At 37.2% G+C, this 26,598-nt stretch overlaps 1 protein-coding gene across 6 annotated transcripts in view; it reads right to left on the bottom strand.

The window, feature by feature from the left end:
• FAT1 (FAT atypical cadherin 1) overlaps positions 1-26,598 on the bottom strand; it is a 119,396-nt gene that overhangs the window by 18,392 nt on the left and 74,406 nt on the right. For all 6 annotated transcript variants that reach the window (XR_015744137.1, XM_087936266.1, XM_087936267.1 and 3 more), the window contains exons 9-19: positions 26,018-26,228; positions 20,067-24,131; positions 17,192-17,388; positions 15,706-15,859; positions 14,825-15,058; positions 13,854-14,243; positions 9,913-10,127; positions 9,464-9,601; positions 7,427-7,570; positions 4,840-5,037; positions 648-1,449 (exon numbers count right to left, since the gene is read on the bottom strand). Coding sequence is in view for 5 of the 6 variants with exons in the window: in XM_087936266.1 (XP_087792392.1) it covers positions 648-1,449; positions 4,840-5,037; positions 7,427-7,570; positions 9,464-9,601; positions 9,913-10,127; positions 13,854-14,243; positions 14,825-15,058; positions 15,706-15,859; positions 17,192-17,388; positions 20,067-24,131; positions 26,018-26,228 (6,748 nt within the window). In the remaining variant the exon portion in view is untranslated. The remainder of the gene's footprint in view (positions 1-647; positions 1,450-4,839; positions 5,038-7,426; positions 7,571-9,463; positions 9,602-9,912; positions 10,128-13,853; positions 14,244-14,824; positions 15,059-15,705; positions 15,860-17,191; positions 17,389-20,066; positions 24,132-26,017; positions 26,229-26,598) is intronic.

Genomic DNA, 26,598 nt, shown 5'->3' with positions numbered 1-26,598 from the left:
GTCAGAAAGCAGGAGGTAGGAGAATATGACAGCCAGCCAGCCAACAATCATTCCATCATTCAGTTGTAAATTGCTATCAGATCAAATTCTGCTGGGAAAATTACTCACCCAAGATTGTACTCTTTTTTTTTTCTATCCCTCTACAGAACTCATAAATTATGTTATCTAGGTAAACCATACACTGTTTATCATTTTCAAATCCTATGGAGCCAGCAGGCAGAATTTCAAGGAGTTGCAATTCTCCAGTCACACCACAAATGTATGTTTTCTTAAAGGCCCACACTGAATATCCTTAGGGATAGAATTGCTAGCTGTGAAAGCCATCAAGATAAGGATAGGAAAAATGAACCTCTTAAATGTTTGAGAGACTTCTTATAACAGTCCAGATCCTCCAAACATTTCCTAGAAGTTACGGTCAGCATGATTTGGGGGAAAAGCTATTTATGATAGTGGGGTCAAAAACATAGTCTCTTCACTGTTTTACATTTTGCTCAATATAAGGTTACACTTATTATTGTGGATGTTAAATAGGACAGAGTCAATTTTTGTATTTTATGCAAAGGATATTCCCTGTACTTCAGTTATTGTTTTTGTGCTTAAGAGCGTAGAAAGTAGATTTTGTACCTTATAATAGAAATAGTCCTTACCTTTACAAAGGCAGACTGCATTTCTATGGTGATGCGGTGTGACAAAACTCAGTCTAGCCGTGCTGTGAGTTGACATGATTTTCCCATCCACCATCACTTTTTCATCACAAAATTTCCAAGGGCAATCCAAACCCAAACAAAGTTTGTGGAAAACTTTAAGGATCTGGACACCTGAGATCTCTTCAAGATCAGGCACAGAGGAATTTATTTTGTGGAGCAAGGCTCTGGTTGAATGCTGAGAACTAGCAGCCTTTTCAACAAACAGGAGTACATCAAGATTTGATGGATGATCGGAAGGTTGCAAGCTGATTATCTGAATATCATTTCTTCTAACTCCCAAGGAAGTCCTTAAAGCTCTTTGAAAATTGCGCCAATAGTCACCAATGAATTCTTCTGGGGCAAGGTTGGCAAACTGAAAAGTTATGCTGTGATTCAGCAATTCTTGTGTCACCTGTTTGATATGTACTGCAATGACAGCTGCAGTAGTAAACTTTCCATCTGTAACAGTAACATTTAGGGGGTAATGTCCTACATCTAACCTTGTATGGGCAATCAATTTGCCCCCAGTGCTAGAAACACTGAACAGAGATTCCATTTGGGGATCCAGTTTGTATGTTAGAGTGTCATAAACATCCTGGTCTGTTGCATGCACTTTTCCAATGACACCACCACCATATTCTTCTCCAGAGATTGTGATGAAGATTTCTAAAGGCAGAATTGCAGGAGCGTGGATACTTTCCTCAATTACTTTAATGTCAATGTTAGTCACAGAAGACAACTGTGGCCTTCCACTGTCAGCCACCTAGAAAAAACAATGAATTTGTACTCAATCTAACTCACTTTTTAAAGCACTGTAAGATGCATGATACAGGTAATTTTTAAAAACATAAAAGATTAATGAAGATTATATAAAACTGAACTTGAAAGAAGCGTTACCAAGGAATGGAAAATATACAGTATATTACATTTATTCAGTTCAATCTGCTTTCGGTATCTCTGCTGTGATGAAGAACCATTACACAGGAAACTTTCATTACTGGCAAAATTTCAAAAGAACAGATGATAACTAGCTGGTAGCTCTCTGGAGGAAATAGAATACTTCTGATTCCACATTTTTTAAAGAATAATAACAACTATAAGAATGAAAGAGCTACTGTTTCAAATTAAGTTCATTATTAGCAAGTTTCTAAGCTGACACTGCATAAAAGACAAGCTTATTTTAAACACACTGCTCAAAAAATAAAGGGAACACTTAAAGAACACAATGTAACTCCAAGTCAATCACACTTCTGTGAAATCAAAACTGTCCACTTAGGTAGCAACACTGATTGACAATCAATTTCACATGCTGTTGTGCAAATGGAATAGACAACAGGTGGAAAGCATATGCAGTTAGCAAGACATCCCCAATAAAGGAGTGGTTCTGCAGGTGGTGACCACAGGCCACTTCTCAGTTCCTATGCTGTCTGGCCAATGGTTTGGTCACTTTTGAATGCTGGCGGTGCTTTCACTCTAGTGGTAGCATGAGATGGAGTCTACAACCCACACAAGTGGCTCAGGTAGTGAAGCTCATCCGGGATGGCATATCAGTGCGAGCAGTGGCAAGGTTTGCTGTGTCTGTCAGTGTAGTGTCCAGAGCATGGAGGCACTACCAGGAGACAGGCCAGTACATCAGGAGACGTGGAGGAGGCCGTAGGAGGGCAACAACCCAGCATCAGGAACGCTACCTCTGCTTTTGTGCAAGGAGGGACAGGAGGAGCACTGCCAGAGCCCTGCAAAATGACCTCCAGCAGGCCACAAATGTGCATGTGGCTGTTCAAACAGTCAGAAAAAGACATGAGGGTGGTATGAGGGCCTGACATCCACAGGTGGGGGTTATGCTTACAGCCCAACAGGACGTTTGGCATTTGCCAGAGAACACCAAGATTGACAAATTCGCAACTGGCGTCCTGTGCTCTTCACAGATGAAAGCAGGTTCACACTGAGCACATGTGACAGGGTCTGGAAACGCTGTGGAGAACATTCTGCTGCCTGCAACATCCTCCAGTATGACCAGTTTGGTAGTGGGTCAGTAATGGTGTGGGGTGGAATTTCTTTAGAGGGCCACACAGCCCTCCATGTGCTTGCCAGAGGTAGCCTGACTGCCATTAAGTACCGAGATGAGATCCTCAGACCCCTTGTGAGACCATATGCTGGTGCGGTTGGCCCTGGGTTCCTCCTAATGCAAGACAGTGCTAGACCTCATGTGGCTTGAGTGTGTCAGCAGTTCCTGCAAGGCGAAGGCATTGATGCTGTGGGCTGGCCCTCCCGTTCCCCAGACCTGAATACAATTGAGCATATCTGGGACATCATGTCTTGCTCCATCCACCAATGCCACGTTGCACCACAGACTGTCCAGGAGTTGGGGGATGCTTTAGTCCTGGTGTGGGAGGAGATCCCTCAGGAAACCATCTGCCACCTTATCAGGAGCATGCCCAGGCATTGTAGGGAGGTCATACAGGCACGTGGAGGCCACACACACTACTGAGCCTCATTTTGACTTGTTTAAGGACATTACATCAAAGTTGGATCAGCCTGTAGTGTTTTTTATCACTTTAATTTTGAGTGTAACTCCAAATCCAGACCTCCATGGGTTGCTAAATTTGATTTCCATTGATAATTTTTGTGTGATTTTGTTGTCAGCACATTCAACTATGTAATGAACAAAGTATTTAATAAGAATATTTCATTCATTCAGATCTAGGATGTCTTATTTTTGTGTTCACTTTATTTTTTTGAGCACTGTATATAATGCAGGATACTATTTTTGAGTTCTGTAAGTGGCTTTTTAGATTCTGCAAAACAAAGTTTTGTTTTGCATTAATTTAAGTCTGAAGTCATTGCTCATTCTTGAGCCTGTGAGGCATCTGAGATGGGTTCCACTATCATTAGAGTTCACTTTGTGTTGGCTAGAAGACCTGACATTAAAGTGCCACTTTTCCCTATTACAAGGTTTCAGCAACATCTATTTATAAAAGCTTCTCTGATACAACTGAAACAGTTTAATTGCTTCCTCAAAACTATTTTTAATATAGCTTAATTCATTTAATTTGAAATCAGTGGGGTAAAATGGTATAAGACACTCATTATAAACCTTTATATGAAAGGCAGGCTTTTTAAATATGCGAAAAATTTATACATAATAAAAAAGACTTTGGAATCATAAATTCAGAATAGAAGTTCTCTAAGGCACTAAAATAATCAAGGATGCAATAGCAATCACAAACAGCAGATGGCAGTTGGATTGTTTTTTCTTCTTTCAGAATTAAGAGCAGTTTTTGTTCAGATCCTAAACTATTGCAGAAATTTCTTAATATAATTACAAAAGCATTCTTTTACAATTCCTTAAATAAGCCATTCTGTACTGCATCAGAATTAAAAACCATTTATTTTGGTATCATGTAGGAATGATGCCAAAATCAGGCTTGAAAGGGAATGAGGTGTTATGGTGCTATTTATGTACGAATTCCACTGATCCATGAAAGACACATTCTTGATAATGTTGTAATATTATTTTATTCATTAATATGTCTAGATTAAATGATTACTTTTTTATGCCACCCATCTCCCCTGTAAGGGGACTCTATTGCTCTACAGGGGTAATTTGACAGGTTTCTGGAAATAAACCTTCCATAAAAAGTTTCACAATGATTCAGATGTAACCCTGGCTAGGCTGATGAGTTCTGGAAGAAAGACAAATATAGTATTCTGCTGCACTAGAGTGCTAGCTCATCTCTATTTCCTAGTCGAGAGAACCAGTGTTGTCTGAAGACACTCCCACATAGTTATGTGGCTGGCATGACTATATACTGAGGTGCATGGGACACCTTCCCAATGAAGTGGTATCTATTTATTACCTGCATTTTTATGCTTTTGAACTGCTACGTTGGCGGGACTGGGAGTTCACCCAGTCAGGTGGTGTTTGGGTCTTGAACTGTAAATCTTCTGGTCAACAAGCCCAGTGTCTTAATTTTATTAGAATGGAATGACCATCACATTGTATTGTAATAAAACAGTAAGGATATAGTAGTGACAATGATTTGGAAAAGTTGTCAGTCTAAACTGAATTGATGATTTGACCATATTAGTATGTACTAAGCCTTTCATAGACCAGCTATTTCAACATATTTCAAAAACATATAGCATTTCATACCTTAATCTGAAGCACATAATGATCCTTCACTTTGCGCTGTAGCCGAATACCAGTTGTAAGTACTGCATGTTGGTTGATCTCAAAAGCATTATCCTCATTTCCACTCAGAATTGTGAAAAGAAATGGGGGGCCATTGTGGGAGGAGTCTTTATCGGTGACCACCAGCTGCTGAACATTATATCCAATTGGCTTATTTTCCTATAAAAGTGAGAAGAAAACTTCTGACACAAGCCCTTAAAGGATGCTTTATGTGGATGTATTAATATAGTTACAAAGCTACTTTCAACTACAAACACGTAACATGACAATGGAACAAGAAGCCCTATTCTGAGTTCAAAACAATTGTTTCAGATTGAATGGGATATTTCAGTCTTTCAAACTACTAAAATTATTTATGAGACAGATACTTTAAATTTAGGATACATCTTTCAAACTCAACATGAGTCATGTAGATTTTAAATTCATTTTTTTTTGCACATTACTTAGCAGGTGTGTTTTGTCTTCCTTCTTGGCTTTGTACAGTGGAAGAAAACATGATCAGCCTGACTTCAATTTTTACCACATATAAAGCACTAAGCACAATGATCCAGTTCAACCAGTTGTTCCATTTCAAAGGAGGTTGCTGCAAATATGCTACTTTTACACATATTACCGTGTTCTTTCTAGATCATAGAAAGTATTAAAATATAAGAGTATAAAGTATAAAAAACTGTAAGACTCAGTAACTGAAATCTCCCTCTCCCATCCCCGTTACTGAAAATGGTTAGGTGAGGTAGTCCCATAATTTTCAATTCAATCTCTTCAATTAATGGACTAAATCTAATTATAATATAACATTTCTCAAATCCACTGAAAACATCTTAAAGTCCTTCCAAACAAATAAAACTGCTTCATACATAAGATATGAATATATGTTATAGTGAATAGCTCTGGCTGTTAAGAAATTACAACTTATTAGCTAAAATGTAAGTTTCTTTATTTGGCTTTTTTCAAATGGAACTCAGGTTTCCTAGCTCCCTCTTACCCTTAATATAATATCACCTAACTGATGTATTTGCTTAATATAACCTAACCTTCAACTTGGAAGAACAGAATATACCGTGTTTTGCTTCTAAAAGACTTCTAGTTCTTTATTTTTATTTTTCTGAAATGACCACTGTTGAAGTAGGATGCTGGATTAGATGAAATGTATTTAGCTATTAGGACAATCCTAAAGTACAAAAGTCTCAGCAACAAAACATCCAGGATTACTTCCTGTCTGTGTCATAACCCTCTGTGAAATAAATCCTCTGAAATAAATCTTTCTGTCACTTTACTTCCTATGCAGTTAAAGGAGAGCTAAGCTTACTGTTTCCTATCCTTTGTTTGGTTCATGTATTTTACGATGCAATCCAGCTAGGATTCCAACCATCAATTCTTGTCTGACAATCAACATGCCAAAAGTAAGTAGGCTTAGCTAGTAAATTCTGTTAAGAGTGAAATTAAAGATTTCAGACAGGACATATTTATAATGACTATATTATTATTTTTGAGACTATACAAATAAATGCACTATTATCACAAAGCAAGCATCTGAATGAGGATTTTTAGCTACAAATAAAGGGAAATGAGAATATTTTTCATCCCTTAATAAAGCCCCCATGGTCAGCTTTATTGTATATTTGCAAGAGGATAAATTTGATATTGCTAATTTAAGTGTATTAAACATTGTTTTCTTGTTCAACAACTATATTAGGTGTATCCCTGGTTTTTGTTTTTTATAAGCTTGGGTTTGTGTTTTTAAAAGAAATCTGTCAATTACTAACAGTAAAAGTCTCCTTTGCTGACTTTTTGAGAATTGCAAATTCAAATATTAAAACCAGCTTTCAGATGATGTTGTAAAATTTATTTCTTGTCTAGTTGCTCTGTACTTAAGAGTAGCAACAAAGGCTTAACAAATACATTTTGAGTATGAATATATAATCAATTAACATTTAGCATCACTTTTTGGATAATCACTGATTTCCAGTGACTTATTGAATCAGAAAAATCAGTTCATTGAGCTATGATAGTTCCTTTCCCTTTCAATTATACTATGATTTGTTTCTCTTGGTAGAAAACAATAGAAGACCTGCATTTCTCACGTTGGCAAAACTAAATCTGTGAATTCTGCTCTACTTATCTGTCCAATAAGAAATACACTTTCCATTTGCAAGATGAACTTACATAAATTATCAACCTAAAACTAGTAACATAGCAATAAATATCTATGAAAATCAAAACATTCTCCCCTTTGTCCTACATACATTTTTGAAGGAAATAAAAGCAGCGAAGTTGTCAATATGGATCTCCTTAAAAACGGACTGTCTTCTTTTCTTAGGTCATACAGGGAAGGGGAATTCTTAATTTGTTAGCATTATCAGGGATTCTTTATCAACTCTCAAAATCCATACACATTCAAAAGATATCATTATCTAAACGAAGACTCTGGAATTGATCAAGTCTCACTGAGAATTTATATAAATGTTTTACAATCCTCTAAGCTTTCCAATAGCATAGAAAACAAACAAAATACATCAAATGCTGGAATATAATATGTATGAATTACCTGAATAATAATGCTATAATTCCCCTTTGAAAATAAGGGTGGATTATCATTTATATCAGATACATCAATATTTACTGTAGTTGTATTACTTCTTGGCGGGTATCCATTGTCTGATGCTTGAACTGTCAAAGTGTAACCTGAAATCTTCAGAGTGAAAGACAGAAAAATATTAACACAATTAGGCTCTATTCTTTTGAACTATAAAAAGTACATATTCTCCACATTTTGCATTAATAAATTTTATACACATGTAAATGAATAACACAGCATCTGGACAATAAACAATGCTAGATGCTTTACACAATGATTTGGATATCCATTACAGTACTATGTTGTACAACTATGTACAACAAACAACATAACTAAAATGTAATCTTGTTCTCTTTCCAAGAAACAATTTTTGCCAATACAAAAATTGGGCCAATAGGGCCAATTCATATACACTGGCCTGTGCTCTATATATCAGTTTTAGTAATATGCTACGAACCTCTACACCAGTGATGGTGAACCTTTTTGTTGTGGGGTGTTGAAAGCATGCGCATGCCAGCACCCACGATCCAATGTGCTCCCCCTGCACATGTGCACATCTCCCAGCTGATATTCGGCCCATTTGAGGCCTTTTTTGTTCTCCCGGAGGCTCGAGGGAACCCTCTGCAGCCTTTAGAGGCCGAAAAACGGGCTTTCCGGAAAGACTGAACAGGATCGTTTTTCAGCTGAACAGGCCCGTTTTCGGCCTCCAAAGGTTGAAGAGGCTTCCCTCGAGCCTCTGGGAGGCCGAAAACTGTCTCAAATGGGCTGAAAATCAGCTGGGAGGCGCACGCATGTGCAGTGCAGGTAAGTTTGGCTGGGGTTTGCATGTCCACACAAATGGCTCTGCGTGCCACCTATAGTACGCTTGCCATAGGCCATCTACACTATTAATCTATTTTGACTACTTCAGTGCAATTAACACAAAACCTAGCAGTGATGATGCAACTTGTATAAGCCTCAGTTGCTTGTATTAAAGTATATGTGCTTATTGGTAAATGTTTACTAAGTGCAATTTCAACTTCTTGGATTAACTGTTAAATCTCTAAATTGCTTAAGAATCAACTATATGAAAGACAATCTCTACTGTTATAAAGTAGCCTAATCATTACAGTAAGCAGGAGAAGATGTTCTCTATTTAACAGGTCCCCTATTTGGCACGTCAAAGAAAGCCGTTTCTTTTTTCATCTTTCCCTTTCTTTCTCCCTCTCTCTTCACCAAACTACATAGCTATTTTATTTGCAATAGTGGCAAATATGTTTGCTGGAGCTGTTTTGTGTAGGTGTGGGTATAAATTAAGGATTTGGGATCATGGCATTTGACTGCCAGCCAGTGTTTGTGGATCCATATTCTGATACACAGTACCCAAACCACAACACATCACACAGCCAACCACCTCGCAAAACCTAACCTTACCATACACAAAAGGGGCGTCGGAAACGACAGCCAGAATATTCCAAACTTTAGGAATAGCAGCAACCCTCTCCTTTCCTGGACAGGTTCCAAATTCACCAGTTCCTTGGATTATGCCCTGGCTATTTACTTCATTTTTGCAAAGTCGACTTCACTTCGCCATTTCTCCTCTGGAAGTCCAGAGAAAGCCCCCCATTTTAAAGTTGCTTGTACCTTCTTAGAAAACAAGTTTGATCCCCATTCTCTCAACATTCAGAAAATCTTTGAAGAAGTGGACAACCAGTTCACATGGAGACTAGCTACCTGCAACCTTGGTGTCTCTTTCTTAGGTTCAGAAAAAAAAATCATTTTATGATTTTAATGGAGTCAAATTATAGGAACTACTAAATTTAGTTTTTCTATTTTTTTGACAGAATGGAAGCTTTATATGGACTTTTTGCTAAAAAAAGAAAACTGAATTGAGGATTTTGGATTTGAAGACTAAGCAATATTAGGACAAAATGAGGGGGTGAAATTACTTGTAAAATTCTTAATAGATAATATCTAGAAATACTGTTAAAATCATTACAGACATAATCTTATAACGTACGATCCTACCTTCTCTCTGTCAAGAGGTTTAGCCACTTTAATTTCCCCCAAGGCGTGATCAATTGTGAAAGGATTTCCTTGGTTGCCATCTATAATAGAATATTGAATGTGGTTGTTCAAAGGCCCATCAGCATCAGCTGCAAGAATCTAAGAGACATATTTCTCCATTAAAACCAAACCAAGTAGACAGTGATTTTCTTTCAAATAATTTAACTTTTCAGATAAATATTTTCTAAACCAATCTATCTTTAATTATAAATTCAATCCTATTATAGAATCAATATTCAGGGCATTATAGTATTCTGTATCCTCAATTTAAAATAATATTTCAGAAAAATCAGCAAGTATAGAACAGTATTATTCTCTCGTGCAGTGCTTTTTAAGCATAATTTTTGTTTTTCTAAAATGCAAGAGTCACAAAGGACTATCTCAGGAAAGCTGGAGATGGAGGTACATACTGTGATGATTGATTGTTCAACCTCAGCATCTTCACTGATTACTGCAGTGTAAGTGTCTTGACTGAATGCTGGAGTATTATCATTGATATCAGTTATGTTTATATTCACTGTTACAACATCACTTAGTGAAGGTGTTCCTCCATCCGTGGCTTCTACCATCAGAAAATGCTCAGACAAAATTTCATAATCAAGGTTTCCAATAATAAAAATTCCACCTAGAAATTAGAAAGTGACATAATAGTTAAAGCAAATAAAATGATAATGATAAATTTCAAATTGTTTCATAAATTCAGATTTAGTAACTGGTTTGAAGCTTTAAATGTCTCTTCTTTGTAACATGGGAAAGAGATGATAATAAATAATGGCTTTTATGGCTGATCATGTTCATACTATGTCCAAAAGTATTATTTCTATGATACACTTCTGCCAAAAAACCATGCATCAGTAATAAATAAATGTTAATAGCAATCAAAGCAACAGTGGGTAATCAATGATAATCCTTTGAAAGTTGTTGATCTGCAATTCCTCAAATCTGTTGCCTCTATGACTTCTTAAAGACTGTTTTTGTAACAGGATTTTAATCTTTCACTCCGTGCAATCAAATCTATTCCCAATCTCTAAATATAAGGTGTGCATAAGTGTCCATACAGTAAGTCCAAGAGAGCAACTGTGAAATGTCACAAAATGTTTCCAACTTATGCACTTGAAGATATTAGAATGTAACTATATAATAGCAACATTTGTGTAATTGTATTGTCTTATGTGTTGTCATGCTGGCATTACGAGCTGGATATAAATTGGTGATAATTATGTATGTGCTCCTCTTTTTAAACAAATGAAAAGTTGCTTGAAAGCTTTGAGGTAATCTTTTGTTAATTTAAAATGAAATTAACCTAACATAAAATCTTATTTCACACCTCAAAGAAGTTGGTTACAATTCTTTTATTGCTGGAAATATAACTTGTGAGTTGTGGCTTCTTCAATATATTTTGAAGTTATTCACCAGCCTATTAATATAATGATATTTTTTCTGTTTCCTAACTATTAAGTTGCTATCAATAGAATCTATCAATATATCAAGTACTACAACAGATTTTTCAAGCTTTGGATGTAGCCCACAGAATAATCATATAAAATTATTATTGTAGTATTAAAAACAATATAGTAATGCCTGATTGATTTTTTTTAAAGTGTGCATTTGTGTGTGTTCCTATATTTGAATTTTTATTCACATATGTAGAAAAGGATTTTCAAGCAATTTGTTATATTCATTTGTTTAGTTTATGATTTTTTTTTCTTTCCTACATCAGCAGTCCCCAACCTTTGCGGCTTGGTGGCCTCACTGGGGGTGAAAGGAGAACTGGGCTATTCTAGATTATTAAAGGAGGAATATTTCTTAAAAATATTTTTTTTGTCTCACGACCCCTTCATTTAAAAAAATTACAGAGGACACTGAAAGAACTTTTGATGATACTGAACAGCTTTATGACTAATTTACATTTATATTATATTCCTTGCAGACAGCTGGTCATTTGCATCCTTTTAGAGGATTGTTGAAGCACTTGGAGGCTTATCTGTGTCCTCAGAGTCACCCGAGTAGTGCTCCTGGTACCTGTAGTCTGCAATTTTTTTCTCTGGAAATCCATTCCTACTCCTACACCATTCAAAGGGTGTTCATCCCAAATTGTATTGCTAAAAGTCTGTAAAAAATCTCAGTCAAAACCATGACCTGAACACAGTGCTTCAAAGACAGGGGGCAACAGGACGGCCTCTTGAGTCAGATCTAAGGTTGACTCCATTCCAGCGTGGATGGCCACCACCTGGTTGTAGAATTCTGGCGCCCATACCATAACCTCCTTGCCCCGCTTGTTGGCCTGATCTCATAATCCATGAGGCTTCCCTTTCACTGGGACCATTCCCCCATTGGAACGCAACTGCCCAGGCGCAAGCGAAGGGTGCTCTGCATGTGCTCAGAGGCTCCTTCACCAGACTGCAAGGCTGCAGTCTCGCCCCAAACTCATCTCTGCCCGTGGCACCCTCCAGATGCAATGGGTCGCTCACGATGTCCATGGCCAAGCAATGCTTCAGAGCACAGGGTGATGCTCTGGCAAGGCATCCAGATTGTGAAACCCAGACCAACTTTGCCAGTGGAACTCTAGGCCAGGGGTTTCCAATCTTTCTGGACCCCAGGGACCACCAAACTCATAATTTTAAATTCCGCAGACCACTAATATGAATTTTAACTGACAGTGGCTTGCTGGTATTGGTGGGAAAGCCAGTCCCATATTCCAGAGCTGCAAAGGGCCAAAAGGCCAGTCCTGTGACTACTGCAGTTCTGGAATATGGGACTGACTTTCCCACCAAAGTCAGCAAGCCACCCTGGGGCGGATTTCCCTCCCCAGCTGTTGGTCTTACCTTCCAGTTCCAGGTTGTGTGGCTCTACTCAAGGTAAGGTTTTCATTTGGCTGAAAGGTGAGGGCCAGCAGGTGGGTAGGCCATGTGGGCCCTTGTGTTCCTGCACAGCCTGGATTAATTGCTTTGGGGGGGGACATTTCTTTGTGGACCATCAAAATTTTCTCACGGACTACCAGTGGTCCCCAGCCCGCTGGTTGGCGACCACTGCTCTAGGCAAGCCTTGCAGATCGATGTTCTGACCCAGATAGCTGCCAGGTTGATCACCTCTTGGTTGGCCTTGGACGGCCGAGGCACTGCGGGCTAGTCCTTCACTGTTTCCAGGATGGTTCTGCAGGCCAGATCTAATCACGTTGTGGGCCAGATCTGTCCTGTGGACCTTGGGTTTGACACCCCTGCTTTAAAAAATGCAAATGAGCTGTCTGCCAGGAATATAACTCTTTCCGTTCCTCACTATCCTGTCAGAGCTGAAGAAGCTTCTTGGATGACAAGCAAAACATCTTTAAAGAAAAACAAGAAGTCCAGTTGCTTCCAGAAAAAGCACCTTAGAGTCAGTATGTATTTCCTGTGCCTGATCTTCTGCTTTTTTGGCAGCAGGAAAGTGTCAGGAAAAGGAGATTGCTTTTTTCTATCTCCACTCCTTGCAAAGTAGATATTGGAGAGGAATTTCAAGACACTACTGTAAGCTGTTTGTGTAGTGTGCCTGTAGCTCCCAGTTCTGGGTTGCTGGCATAATTACATCACTTTCAATATACAGAAGGGAAAACAACCTATTCTCTTGCAATCCCTTTCTCTGCCATCTTTTTTGCATAGTGGAAATACTGGAAAAGGAGTTGCAAAAGAATAAACAGATACAGTCTGTCATAGCCTGTCAGAACAATCACATGGCTTACGATGTGTACAAGATATTAAACAGGCATTCAAGTTTTCCAAAGGGTAGGAATAAAGGGTGCTTAGGAGGCAAAAAAAGCTGGTGTGGAACTGTCTAGTCTTGTCTCTTTCCAACATAGTTGCAGTCATATAATTTTCCATGTAGCGAACACTTCGCTTAGCAATTAAGTTGCCTGTCCCAATTAGGTTGTTAAATGAGGACTTATCTGTATTCAATTATACAGCAATCTATTTTTGACATCTTTTCATATAACCAGTGTAGGATTGAAAATCACTGAAATAACATAATGCTACCTAACTGACAAATAAAGTGAGAGTGTGTATCATTCTCACCCCCACTAAATTAGATGATTCTGGACTCATTATTTTCAAATGGAATGTGGCAGCACTGCATCACCTAAAACTGAGCCATTATTTTGAGTGGATGTCAGAAAAAAGCTTTTAAAAAAAGCAAACAATTTAAGAGCAATAATTTGCCCAGGACTTTTACCTTTAATTTTTCTATCTCGTTAAATGAAATATTGTGTTAACATAACACATTATAGAAATGTTTAAAATGCACACATATTTGCAGCCCTCTATGCAATGTTAAAGCTAGTAATTTTTCCTTATTTATTAGTAGTTACATGAACAATTACCTGTTTTTGAATCAATACTGAATCTTCCATGTTCATTTCCACTCACTATGGAGTAGGTGATTTCAGCATTGGCTTCAATATCCCGACTAGCAGCATAGACCTGAAGAATTTCCATTCCAACTATGGCATCTTCTGAGACGGTTGCACTGTATTCTTTATATTCAAAGACAGGAGGATTGTCATTTATATCCAGAACAGAAACCATCAGTGTAGCAGTAGAAGACAGCTTCTTTGGTGAACCTTCATCTTCAGCTTTCAATAATAAATTATATACTGCTTGTAACTCCCGGTCTAAGGGCTTTTCCAATTTAAGAATCCCAGAGAATTCGTCAATGGAAAACTGCCCATCTGCATGTTCTAGCAGAGAATAATGAATCTTCTGATTTAAACCTACAATTAAAAAAGAAATAGCAAATTAAGTCTCTAGTATTTTCAAATGAATCTCTTTGATTGATGCAGAAAATAATGACAACTGTCACTTTCAAATTCTACTACATAGCTTTTTGCTAGTGTACAAACAGTAGAAATGTTTACACAAGTTACCCTATTTTTTTCAAAATGCATGCGTAAGTTCAATATATGCATATTGATCCACAGAATTTAGTCTAAATGGATTGATTGCCCATGGCTCTAGTTAAATTATATGTTATTCATCCATAACCACAAAACCTACATTTATATTCTTGTAATGATTGTCTTCTAAGCAGTCAGTTTTTCCATAGCCCAGAAGATTCTGGATAATAAAACTTGACCTAAGGTAAGAAAGACTTCATAATCACATAGGTACTGGCTGCCAGCTGGAAGCAGTAGCTAGTAGTAATCCATGCACAGGAGCTGTGAGTTGTGATAAGATTATGCTCAGCCACATCTACAAGTTATAGATTGCATCATAAAAAGACTTATGAAATATAATTAATAAACAACTGCATAAATAGGGTTTTTTTTAGAAATAATTATTCTATAACTCATACCTGCATCTGCATCAGTAGCATGAACTCTTGTCAGCAAAGTGCTCAATTCAGTGTTTTCAAACACTGTGATGGAATAGGTTTCTGCTGTAAACTCTGGTGGATTATCATTTATATCTTCTATATTTAGAATAATATTAGATTGACAAAATCTTCCTCCTGCATCTGAAGCCTTCACCATGAGGGAATATACAGATTTTTGCTCACGATCAAGTGTTGCTAATGTTTTCAGTTCACCTACAAAAAAAGCAATGAAAATAAAGGAATGGAACCACATGATGTTAAGAACTAAGTGCATACTTTGAACTATCATTGACCAGATTAAAGAGACCCTCTGAATCTCTACAAAATGACATGTAGTTATTACCATACCAAATAGTTCAGTACCATTCACAAACCGGTTCTCGCTGTTTACTAATTGTCAAAACATTTACAACTTTTAAGAAGCAGAAAGACCAACAAAATCTTTGCAGAAGATTTTTACTTCCTTCCGTTGAGAAACCTATCCATTTATCTGTCCTTTGATTTCAACCGTTAATCAGGCTTTTCTGCTAGGTAGATTTTATATTCATTATTTTAGTTATAGTAATCCTAACCAAGGTAATTGACAGACTCAAACTAAACTTATTTGGGAGCACAGGTAAGTATTAGTGATTCCAAAACTCACTGTAGCATTTCTAGGTGTCAACTTTAGACAGTCTTTGGTAGCTACAAATTGGTAGAAGAATCATGCTCTATAACTGCTGTTCTGCCAAACTAATGAGGAGCTTTGTTCATGGTGGCCTTCTCTTGCCTAAATCAGCAGAAAACCAACTATGCAAACACCTATTAATAGTAAGGAAGGGCTGAGGTTTCAATAAAAGTTTATAACCTTTAAATACTACCTGTGTCTGAACTGAGTCTGAATTCTTCTGCTCCTGCACCATATAATGTATAAGTTATTTCTGCATTGGAACGGATATCTGCATCTGTGGCCATGACTTGCATGATAAATTTGCCCGGTGGAGAATCTTCTGGAACAGTGTCTGTATACCAGGCCTAAAAACATTTGTAAAATAACCGTGAGTAAAAAATACATCAAGGATTTAAGAAGTGGACTAAAAGACATGTCATCATTTAGATCAGATATTACAAGATTTGAAAATGTGAGAGACAAAGTATAAAAAGATTTAAAAGTTACTCTTACATGTTCTACTTTCTAGAGTTCCTCACTGTTCTTCTGATTCATGGAATAATGAATGTCAAGCAGTGTATTTGTTATTAGCTGAGCATTAAAATAGAATATAGGTAACACAAGTCCCATGGACTAAACATCATCCACAAATGTTTTGGTGCCATCCCACTAATCGAGTTATTGTCAACAAAATTTGGCATCAAATCACAAAAGGAACAGCAGAAAGAGAATCACCAGAAAAAGGAAACAAAAAGGGAGAATAAAATCAAGTACATATGAAGCCACATATAGTTTTAATGTTGAAAAATGGAGTACAGGCAACCAGTGCCCTCAAAATTGAAAACATAACAATGGAATATATATGTTTTCTTATGTTTTTTCTCATTGGTTGGGGGTTTGGCTGTGTTCTGATTGGTTGGGGGGGTTGACTGTGTTCTGATTGGCTGGGGGTGTGTTCTGTTCAGGTGGGGGCTTGGTTGTGCTCAGGTTAGTCTTAGTTGCTGAGGAACACAATGAGAACATACCCCCACCCAATCAGAACACAGCCAAGCCCCTACCCAATCAAGTCACACCCCCACTAGCAGTTAAAAGAAAGAAGCAGCTGCAAGCTCACATTACTCCGAGAAGCACAAAGCCAAAGACACAAGCCTGAAGATGATGAACGAGACTTCATCGAAACGTCGCCTAGATACTTCCAATTTTACGCGGGAGAAAACCCGAATAACCGAAGATCCATGTGTGTGTGTGTGTGTGTGTGTGTGTGTGTATATACACACACACATATACATACATACATTCTCTCTCTCTCACACACATGTCCTTTTTGTGTACTATGCATGTGTTTCAATATTCTGAATAGTTTCAAAGCTTTAAAAAATTATAAATAGCCTGATGCCAAATAGATAAACCAAGCCTCCCACCCCACTTTAACCCAACAGGGCATAGCCATCACCACTCTGCCCTAAAGCCTAGGATAATAAACAGGTCTTTTAATAGTTTCCTGAATAATATATGATTAACTTCCTTAGGTTAACTTCCTTAACCTAAATTAGGTTAGCAGATATACTGACTAAAAATGTTTCTGGGATTTGATAATTTTCTCTTCCCAAAATAATTATTCAGTTTGAACATTAGCATTCTTGTTATTTAGATGGTAACATGTTTTCAAGCTAGAAATAAACATCTATCGAAAATACCTTTTCACAAACTGGGCTATTGTCATTGGAATCAAGGACTTTCACTTCTACCACTGCTTTGGCAGCAAACATCCCATCTGTAGCTGTGATATTTAGAAGGTAATTATCTTTTACTTCTCTGTCCAATTGCTTTTTGACATAAACTTTCCATTCATTCTGTATATTTTCTACAGCAAACTGTTCCAATGGATCACCTCCTAAATAATCAACAAGAGAATATATGCTTATGCCATGAAAATAATGAAATATATATATATATATATATATAATGAATATATCCAAAAACTCAAAAATTCTAAACATGACATGGGAAGATGCTGAAGTACTCGCCCAAGTCTGAAAATGCTGGATATCCCTTGCTCCCTAATATGCTACATGTAGCATAGAATGATCTAGTGCTAATAAAAAATACAATATTTTATGCAAATAAACTGGCACTATGAAGGTATATGTACAATACATGGAAATCAATAGTTTAAATTATTACAGTAAAACAAGCCCATATTAATACAACGTATTATAAACCTTATTACATTTAGAGTATAGCTCTACAATTTTAAATAAAAGATGTAATAGCATATTTGAGAAAACATGCAATGCTGCTTCAATAAGAATTATATTCTGGTTCAGCATGTTTTGCATGCAAACACTATTACCTCTGTAAAACCTGTATCCAATGCTTTTGTGTTTTTTAAACATGGAAACTTTAATATAAGTGGATTTCAACTCTTAGAATTCCCAGCCAAGTTTAAAAAATGCTACTTTAGTCTATTAGAAGTATGAAAGATTTTCCCAAATAATTGTTATACATTATTTGATATAACAAAGGTGTCTTCTCTTTTCCCAGGCATTCCATTCTTTTCTATCTTACTGTTTTTAATATTGTTTTATGTTGTATTAATTGGCTAAGAGAACTTGATGGATTTTTTAAAAAACCCATAAAATCAAGAGTTATTTACATATTGCTAAATAGGCAGGGCAAACAAATATGCAGACTTGTAAGCTATTGTTGCTCAAACATTGTTAAAGACTTTAAAGGTTCAACTATTGCCTGCTTCTTTATAGTGTACAAACTGGCAATAATTTTGGCTGGGAAAAAATATCAGCATTGTTAAATGTAAACTAGACACGTTCAGAACTGTAGATACTTATTTGACAGAAACACTGGTATTTTTTTTAGTAATGAAACTCATACAATCAATACAAGTAATTGTCCCATAATAAAATTATATATACTGGTTTCCCCAAAAATAAGCCCTAGAGTGGTTTGTACATTTGTTCCCAATATAAGCCCTAGCCCCCAAAATAAGCCTTATATCAAATCCTATTGGGGTCTGCCATACCTGGGAGGGGGATTAGGGAATGGTACGACAACCACCAGCAGCAGTACAACGACTAACAGTGAATGGCAGTGGCAGTCTTGGCTGCTTGAAACAGCTGATTGGCAGCATGCCAGGGCCTTGACAACCAGCTGGTTGGCGGTGGCTCAAAAAGCAGTGGCAGCCTATAGAGTGGTGCCCTGGAAGACTGGTTGCTGGGCAGGGGTGGACAACTGGTTTCTGGGGAAGGGGATCAGAGCCCTGACAGATCGTTGGCTGCAAAGACAGCTAAAGAGGGCCAGTCAGCTTCTGGATTGAGGCTGAATGGTTGGGGGCTTGTCCAGGGAGGAACGGCATGGACTCTGCCACAAAAGACACTGGGAAGCAGTGGCTCCCAGTGCTGACTTTACAATGGACTTACACTTGTAACTGAACTAAATTTGTGCTGAGGCTCAGGCCCTGAATAAACCTGGATTCTATTTCACAGTTCCAGAGAGGTTGTGCTTCTGTGTTGGCCAGATCCAGAGCTTGGACCATTGAGACCCTATTTAAGAGCCTGCACAGTAAGCTGGCTACCCATTCCATCTGGTTGCTTGCGGTACACCACACGAGGGGGATGGTGGAGCTACCCCATGTGTCCTGCACCGGCTTACCTCAGGGTCTCCACAGCCAGGCCATCCATGCTATGACACTGGTCTTGCAGAGGCTCCTGTGGAGCAGGAGCCCACATGGCTGCGGGCCCATTTCTGCTTCCATGCAACTGCAATGGAGCAGGAGGCCGAATGGTGTGTTGTGGCCACAAGGCAAGACAAGGCAAGGTGTCAGGGAATAGGTGGTAAGCTGGTGTGGGAAACATAGGCCAGCTCCAATCCCCTGCCTCACAGTGGTGCCAGCACTGGTGTGCGTGGCCTCCTGCTCTGTCATCAGCACGCAGAAGTGTGCCTCCTGTACATGGGAAAAAAGACCCCCTGAAAATAAGCCCTAGTGCTTATTTTGGGGTCCAAATGAAGATAAGACCCAGTCTTATTTTCATGGAAACACAGGTATATAACTTTGTTGAATAAACAATAGCTAGTTAATTATCAAACAGATTCAGATTAATGGAAGAATTCGGAAGACCTGAAGTTATCATGATGGTTGCATTACATTATTTTTTTTCTCCACAGCATACTCATATTAAAATCTTAGCTTCTTAACATAATTTTAACATACTGTACATTTTTCTACTGGCTTGAAACTACCAATATTACAGGCATGGATAAAGAAACATTAAGTGCAATGACTTAACGACAACATGGATAGGAATAATAATAATAATAATAATAATAAATATAGGACTGCTTAATTTAATGTTCCATGTTTCTTATATCAAAATAGCACATGGTTTTGACCTTGTATTTCAAGACCACTGCCATAAAACAGCTTATGGAACAATGAATATTCCTCCTTCCATGACACTGAATCTCATAAATAAAAAGCTATCTATTTAAGGTGAAAGCTATATTATACAAAACATATAAAGCAAAAATTGTCTAAATAGATTTCTAAATATTTACCAGTAATAAAATAGTTGACTTGTCTATTAGAATATTCTGAATCAGCATCGGTGGTGCTTATTATAGCAACTACTCCTCCAACTGGATCATCTTCACTGACTGTTCCTTTATAAATCTCCGCAGTAAATTGAGGAGGGCTGTCGTTCACATCAGCTACATAAACTTCCACAACAGTGGTGGAGGACAACTGCATTTTTTCAGCACGGTCAGATGCCACTACAATAATTTGGTATTTATCCTGCTTTTCCTGGTCAAGCTCTCTTAGAGTGGTAATCCATCCAGTTTCTAGATTTATGCCAAAAGACTCTAGGATTTCAGTATCCTGGGTTGGCTCCAGCTTGTAAACAATTTGTCCATTGTTCCCAGAATCTTGGTCCATTGCTTTTACTTGTATGACTTTTGAACCAGCTGGCATATTTTCTACTAAGTATGCTTCATAAGGATTGGCTTCAAAGATTGGTACATTATCATTTGTATCTTTGATTTGAATACTTATGTCAACGGAAGAGACAACTTTATAATTTTCCTTCATAAAATATGCAAGCACTGAGAACTGGTACCATTTAGTTACCTCATGATCCAAACTTTTTTCAACTTTTAGCCTTCCATTATGCTTGTCTATCACAAAATAATCCTCTTTATTTCTTTCAGGTGTATATCCTTTAACAAGACTGTATAACAAGGTATGGGTGTGCTCTGCTCGTATAATATCAATTTCAGTCCCAATAGGAGTATCTTCAGAAAGAATGTAAGAATAAAATGGTTCTGAAAATTTTGGCAAACGTATTTCAGGAGAGAGTATTCTAACATAGAGGGGGACACTAGAATCCTTTTGTGGGGATCCACCATCCACTGCTCTAACAAAAAACGTAAGAAACTGGTTTTCTAGCCCAATTAAGCTTTCTTTTGTCGTTATTATTCCAGTCAAATGATCAATTTCTAAATTCTCCTGAACATGTTCTGAATCTGCTTCAATTGTGTAAGTTATATCTGCATTGGAACCTTCATCAGCATCGGAAGCCAAGACTTTGATGATAGATGTACCTCTTGGAACATCGGACCCAATACTGACTTCATATTCAGTTGCTCGGAACAGAGGAGCATTATCATTAACATCAGTAAGTATGACATTGATGCTGCAGAATGCCACTTTCCCCCCAGCATCTTTAGCCATGAATCTAATATAGATGACCTTTTCAGCTTGAGTTTCACGATCAAGTATTTCCAAGGTAAATAACTGCCCTCTCTCATTAGTATAAAATCTGTCCTTTGCAAAATCATTCATAATATGGTATGTTACAGATCCATAGCTGCCAGTATCTTTGTCCGTAGCTCTGACTTCGGTCACCAGAGTATGCAATGGAGCATTTTCAGCTAGTTCCACCTCATATTCATTCTGACTGAACACAGGAGTATGCAAGTTGGCTCTGATTACATTTATGTGTACCTGGGCTGAACTTCTGAACACTCCATCAGAGACAGATATATTGAGATGATAAACTGGTTTCAGAGTCTGTCTATGTATGTTTGAAAGAGTGATAACCCCAGTCTTGCTATGGATAACAAAATGCATGTTATCATTCTCCATTAATATGGAATATTCAAGTTTTTCTGCATCTGAACTGTCTGGATCTGAGGCTTTTACACATGTTACAAAGTGCCCATGGGGAGCCAATTCACTGATATTAGATTTATAAAGCAGCTGATTGAACACTGGTGGATTATCATTCAGGTCTGTTATATCAACAGTTACAACAATGTCACTGCTCTGTGGAGGCATTCCACTGTCTATTGCTCTTACCAACAATATGTGTTGTTGAGCTTGTTCAAAATCTAAGTTCCTTGCTGTCAGAATGAGCCCTGTGCTATCTATAACAAAATAATCATTGTTCTTGCTAATGTTGCCTACCAAGTGGTAAGAAATCTTCCTGTTTAATCCAGAATCAGCATCAGTTGCCCTGACGTGTACAACAGATGTTCCAATTATAGATGCCTCAGAAATTGTGGCAGCATATGTTTGCTCTGTAAAGACAGGAGGATTATCATTGATGTCTTCAATTATTATATCCACAAACACTTCAGCATGGGCTCCTGTCAATGAATCAGTTGCCCTGATGCTCAATTTGTAAGCAGGATGGGCCTCAAAATCTAAGGGGGCAATAACATTCAGAACTCCAGTGTTGAAGTTGATATTGAATTGATCAAAAGGATCACCATCTGTGATGCTGTAAAAGATCTTCAGTCCCTCTGGGCTATATGCTTGCACATGAACCACTGGACTATGGAGTTGAATATTTTCTGGTATCTCTGCACTGTAGAAAGTTTTTTCAAATATTGGCATGGCTTTATTTACCACAGTGATTGGAACTGTAACTTCAGAAGATAAACTTGGTTTTCCTTTATCTTGGGCTATCACAGTAAGACAATACTCTTTGTTTAATGTGTCTAGGTCAAATTGTTTCTTGAGTGTGATTTCACCTGTTTCATCTATTTGGAACTGGTCACTGGGTTCCTTGAAATAATACTCTATTTCACCATTTCTACCAATATCATTGTCTACAGCAGTGACATAGTGAATCACTTCACCAACTTCAGTATCTATTTTAACAGTGGCATAATATGGAAGATTGACAAAGACAGGGGTATTATCGTTTATGTCTTCTACAGTGACCTTCACCACAAGGTGTACAACGATGGATGGATTATGTTCTGCAGTCACTTCTACCACAATATCAAATGATTCCTGTTGCTCCCGGTCAAATGGTATTCCAGTGGTTGAAATGACTCCAGAAGTATAACTGATTTTAAAACGATTATCTGGGTTTAGAATCTGATAGAACAAAGGTTCATTTATTTGATTTCCTACAGTAGTGATGACTGCTACTGTTCTTGCATCTGTGGAATTTTCCTGGACCACAGCATTATAAGAACTTCGTGTGAATTTCAGCTGATTTGCCTTGCTCTCTTTTACATTAATTTTGACAGAAGTAGTGCTTGCAAACCTGCCATCTGATGCTCTGATTGTCAATTCATATCGGCTTCTTAGTTGAGTTGTATTTTGTACTGTTATCCACCCAGTCTTGGAATCAATTGAAAATTTTTCTCCAATATTGCCTTCAATGATGGAATACATGAGTTGTGAGAAGGCTTCTGAATCTGGATCATATGCATTTACTGTAATAACTTTTACTCCTTTGTATGTTGGTACTAGAACAGTTGCTTCATATAGGTCTTTAGAGAACACTGGAGGGCAATCATTTATGTCAATTACTGAAATGGTAACATTAGCTGCATATTCTGCAGATAAGTGTGGTATTCCCATATCATATACTTGCACAGAAAAATGAAAAAAATTGGTTTCTTCATAATCCAAGGTCATTACTGTACGAATGGCTCCTGTACTAGAATCAATGGCAAAATATTTGTGGGCAGATGGCTCAACAATCTGATAGACAAGTAATGCATTTGATTCTTTGTCAGCATCTGTAGCTTGAATCACCAATGGCATATTCCTCTCTGTTAGAACCACACTGTTAATCGAAGCAGATTCACTGATGAGTCCTGTGTATTCTGATTGCATAAAAGTTGGTGCATTATCATTCTCATCTCGAAGGTGCACCAGTACAGTGGTGTTAGTGGACTGGCCAGCCATATTAGTTCCCTGAACAATAAGACTATAAAAAGGCAAGGTTTCAAAATCAAGAATCTTCTGAGAAGTGATAACACCAGAATGTGAGTTTATAGTGAAGGCATCACCTATGTTACCCTCTTTTATTTCATAGGCTACAGATGACTGGCTATATGTAATAACCATGATGATGAAGCTGCCAATGTTGCTGTTTTCACTGATTTCTGCAGAATATTCTTGGGAGGAAAACTTGGGCAATGCATTGTCAGAGATTGTGACAGAAATGTGCACAGCTGTGACTTCATTCATAGGGGGTATTCCTTTGTCTGTTGCCTTCACCATCAAAGTGTACTCATCCTGAATCCTGACATCCAATTCTTTTTCAGTAGTGATACTACCCAAGACTGGGTCAATATTGAAAGCATTTCTAATATTTCCTGTTTGGGAGAAAGAAAAATAGAAGGATAGGAAATTAATGATCTGAAAAAAATAATTTATTTAGATAAATCTATAGGTTGTTAACTGTACCTTATTGAATACCAACTTATTAGATTCAAATAATGTAAAGCACAATGTCCTTTAAATGCCATGGAATTTCATGCTAAAGTAAAACAAAAAGCTTAGAATGAGTTTTGCATATAAGCTCCCAGCTGATAGCCAGCAAAGGAACTGAATTTTGCAAGCGCCTGAAATTCTATGCAGTCAGGAGAAGAAATCAAGTGGGCTATAAGCAATGGAAAGGCCTGTGCCCCCATGGGCTGAATAGGAATGTAGTGGGCTGCTGATGGATGGAGTTCTCTGAGCCTGCTTTTCTAAGTCCATAGTAATCTAGAATATTTTGGGAGGGGAGAGGTTAATTTTTGTGGTCCCATTTTCAAAACTGATTTCTTCATACATATCCAGCCTACAAATTGTAGTCAAATGTCCTTTGATCAAGTCTCAATTGAAGCTTAATTAGTACATAATTAGCAGTCCTTTTATGTCGTTATTTTTAAATCTAGAAACACTTCAGTGGCTTAATTAAAGCATTTTAAGTTAAATTACTCCAATTAAAATATATAGACTTGGGGCTCTGTATTAAAATTTTTACCTTGAGAAAAGGCAGTTTACATTCTGACTGCTGAATAAAAAACAGGAACAAATAGGCTTTTCTGGCTGGCATTTCACATTGCCTAGGAAATTCCCAAAAATTAAGACAGCAAATATTTTTCCTAATAGTTTAATTATAGAACATATAAAGTAAAATTTAAATCCACCACTTCATAATGACTGATTTTATTAGTAAGTTTAAATTATGTATTTGGGTAGGCTGTTGATATTATCTTTTTTTATTACTGAAAGTCATAAACAGAGTGCCATTCTTAGAATACCCATATCTAATCCTTTAAGCCATTACAAGCATTTAAGGAATGTTCATTTCATATGCCTAAAATGTTTGCCCTAATACTTTAGCTGTAGAGTTGCTGAATAGACCAGAAAAACAATGTTGAGAAAGTTTTAACATTTCCTCCCACAATGTTCTCTGGATAAATAACAAAGAATTTGTAAGGAAAGAAGAGAAAGGTTAGGTGACAGGGAGCAAGCTGGAAAACAGAATTTGACCAGATAAGAGTTTTCATTTCAAAAGAATGTCCTCTAGAAGAGACTAACTGCATACAGCATGGGATGCTATGTTTCATATATTTTAATTGATACATTATGATCTAAACTCAAATGTGGGGTTCTAATCTTTATATTTAACTAAAAGTAGAAGATTCCCTTTATATAACCTTCAGCGCTGTGAGGGTCTGGTTGAAACCTATTGCATCAGAAGCTGTCATACTGTAAATGGAAAACCATGACTCTAGATACACAGGTCATTTTCAGAGATGCCTCTTTATTTATGGAACTTCCTTTTAAAGTACCAGCTATATTTCATATACCATTTTGGATCCCAGAAAGACATTTCTAATCTCCTTGCTGCTTTTAGTGTAGCATATTCCAGATAATATACAGATTGTAATTTTTTTAAACTTCTAAAATACTGAACCATTACTCAGCTACATCTAAAACAGGGAGAAAACAAAATTAACCAATCATTGCTTAATTTTAGTAGATAATAATCTGAGGATTTTTCTTTTTGGGGGGGAGATGTTGTTTTGTTTCATGCTATATAAATAATTCAAACAAAGAAATAAATTCAGTGTAGATCAAATACTTCTGAAAGTAAGCTTTACACTATTTTGAACAATGTAAGTCTGGTCACAATTTGCATATTGAAAACTGCATTTTTTATACTACTGCATTTTAATCTTTACCGCATATTGAAAATATTGGAATTTACCTGATTCTATAGAGTATATGATTTCTGCATTTTCGCCTTTATCCTTATCTAATGCTGTAACTTGAACCACCATGGATCCAACAGCTGCTGATTCATATACTTGGCCTTCATAAGAAGAACTGGTGAAATATGGAGCATGATCATTTGTATCGCTAACATTAATAATGATTTTAGCAAAGTTGCGCTTGACAGGAACATCTTGATCTCGTACCTAAAATAATTAGCACACCGTTAACATTATTTTATGCTAACATTATTTTATCCAAATCAGCAAAAACTCCATTTTACATGCAATTTTATTCTAAACAAATCTTCAAAACTACACCCTACAGAAATGGTTTTGTTCAATACAAATAAACTAATGCAAGAGAATATTACTTTTCACCTATTTCTTTTGTGAGAGGTGTGTGTGTGTGTGTGTTTCTAATATAGTGTACAATTCATAAGCTTACGGTTACAAATGGCTTTTTATATAAATCTCCTTAATTAGATTAGACCAGTGGTTCCCAAACTTTTTCAGTCCACCGTGCCCTTGGTGCTACAAACTCATCCTCAGTATCCCCAACCCAGGGGTGGGATTC

The sequence above is a fragment of the Pseudonaja textilis genome, chromosome 6 (assembly GCF_049901715.1).
Source record: "Pseudonaja textilis isolate UNSWEBS1 chromosome 6, rPseTex1.2, whole genome shotgun sequence".
NCBI classification, from domain to species: domain Eukaryota; kingdom Metazoa; phylum Chordata; class Lepidosauria; order Squamata; family Elapidae; genus Pseudonaja; species Pseudonaja textilis.
Note: the sequence above shows the minus strand (reverse complement) of the source record. Positions and strands in the feature narration are given on the sequence as shown.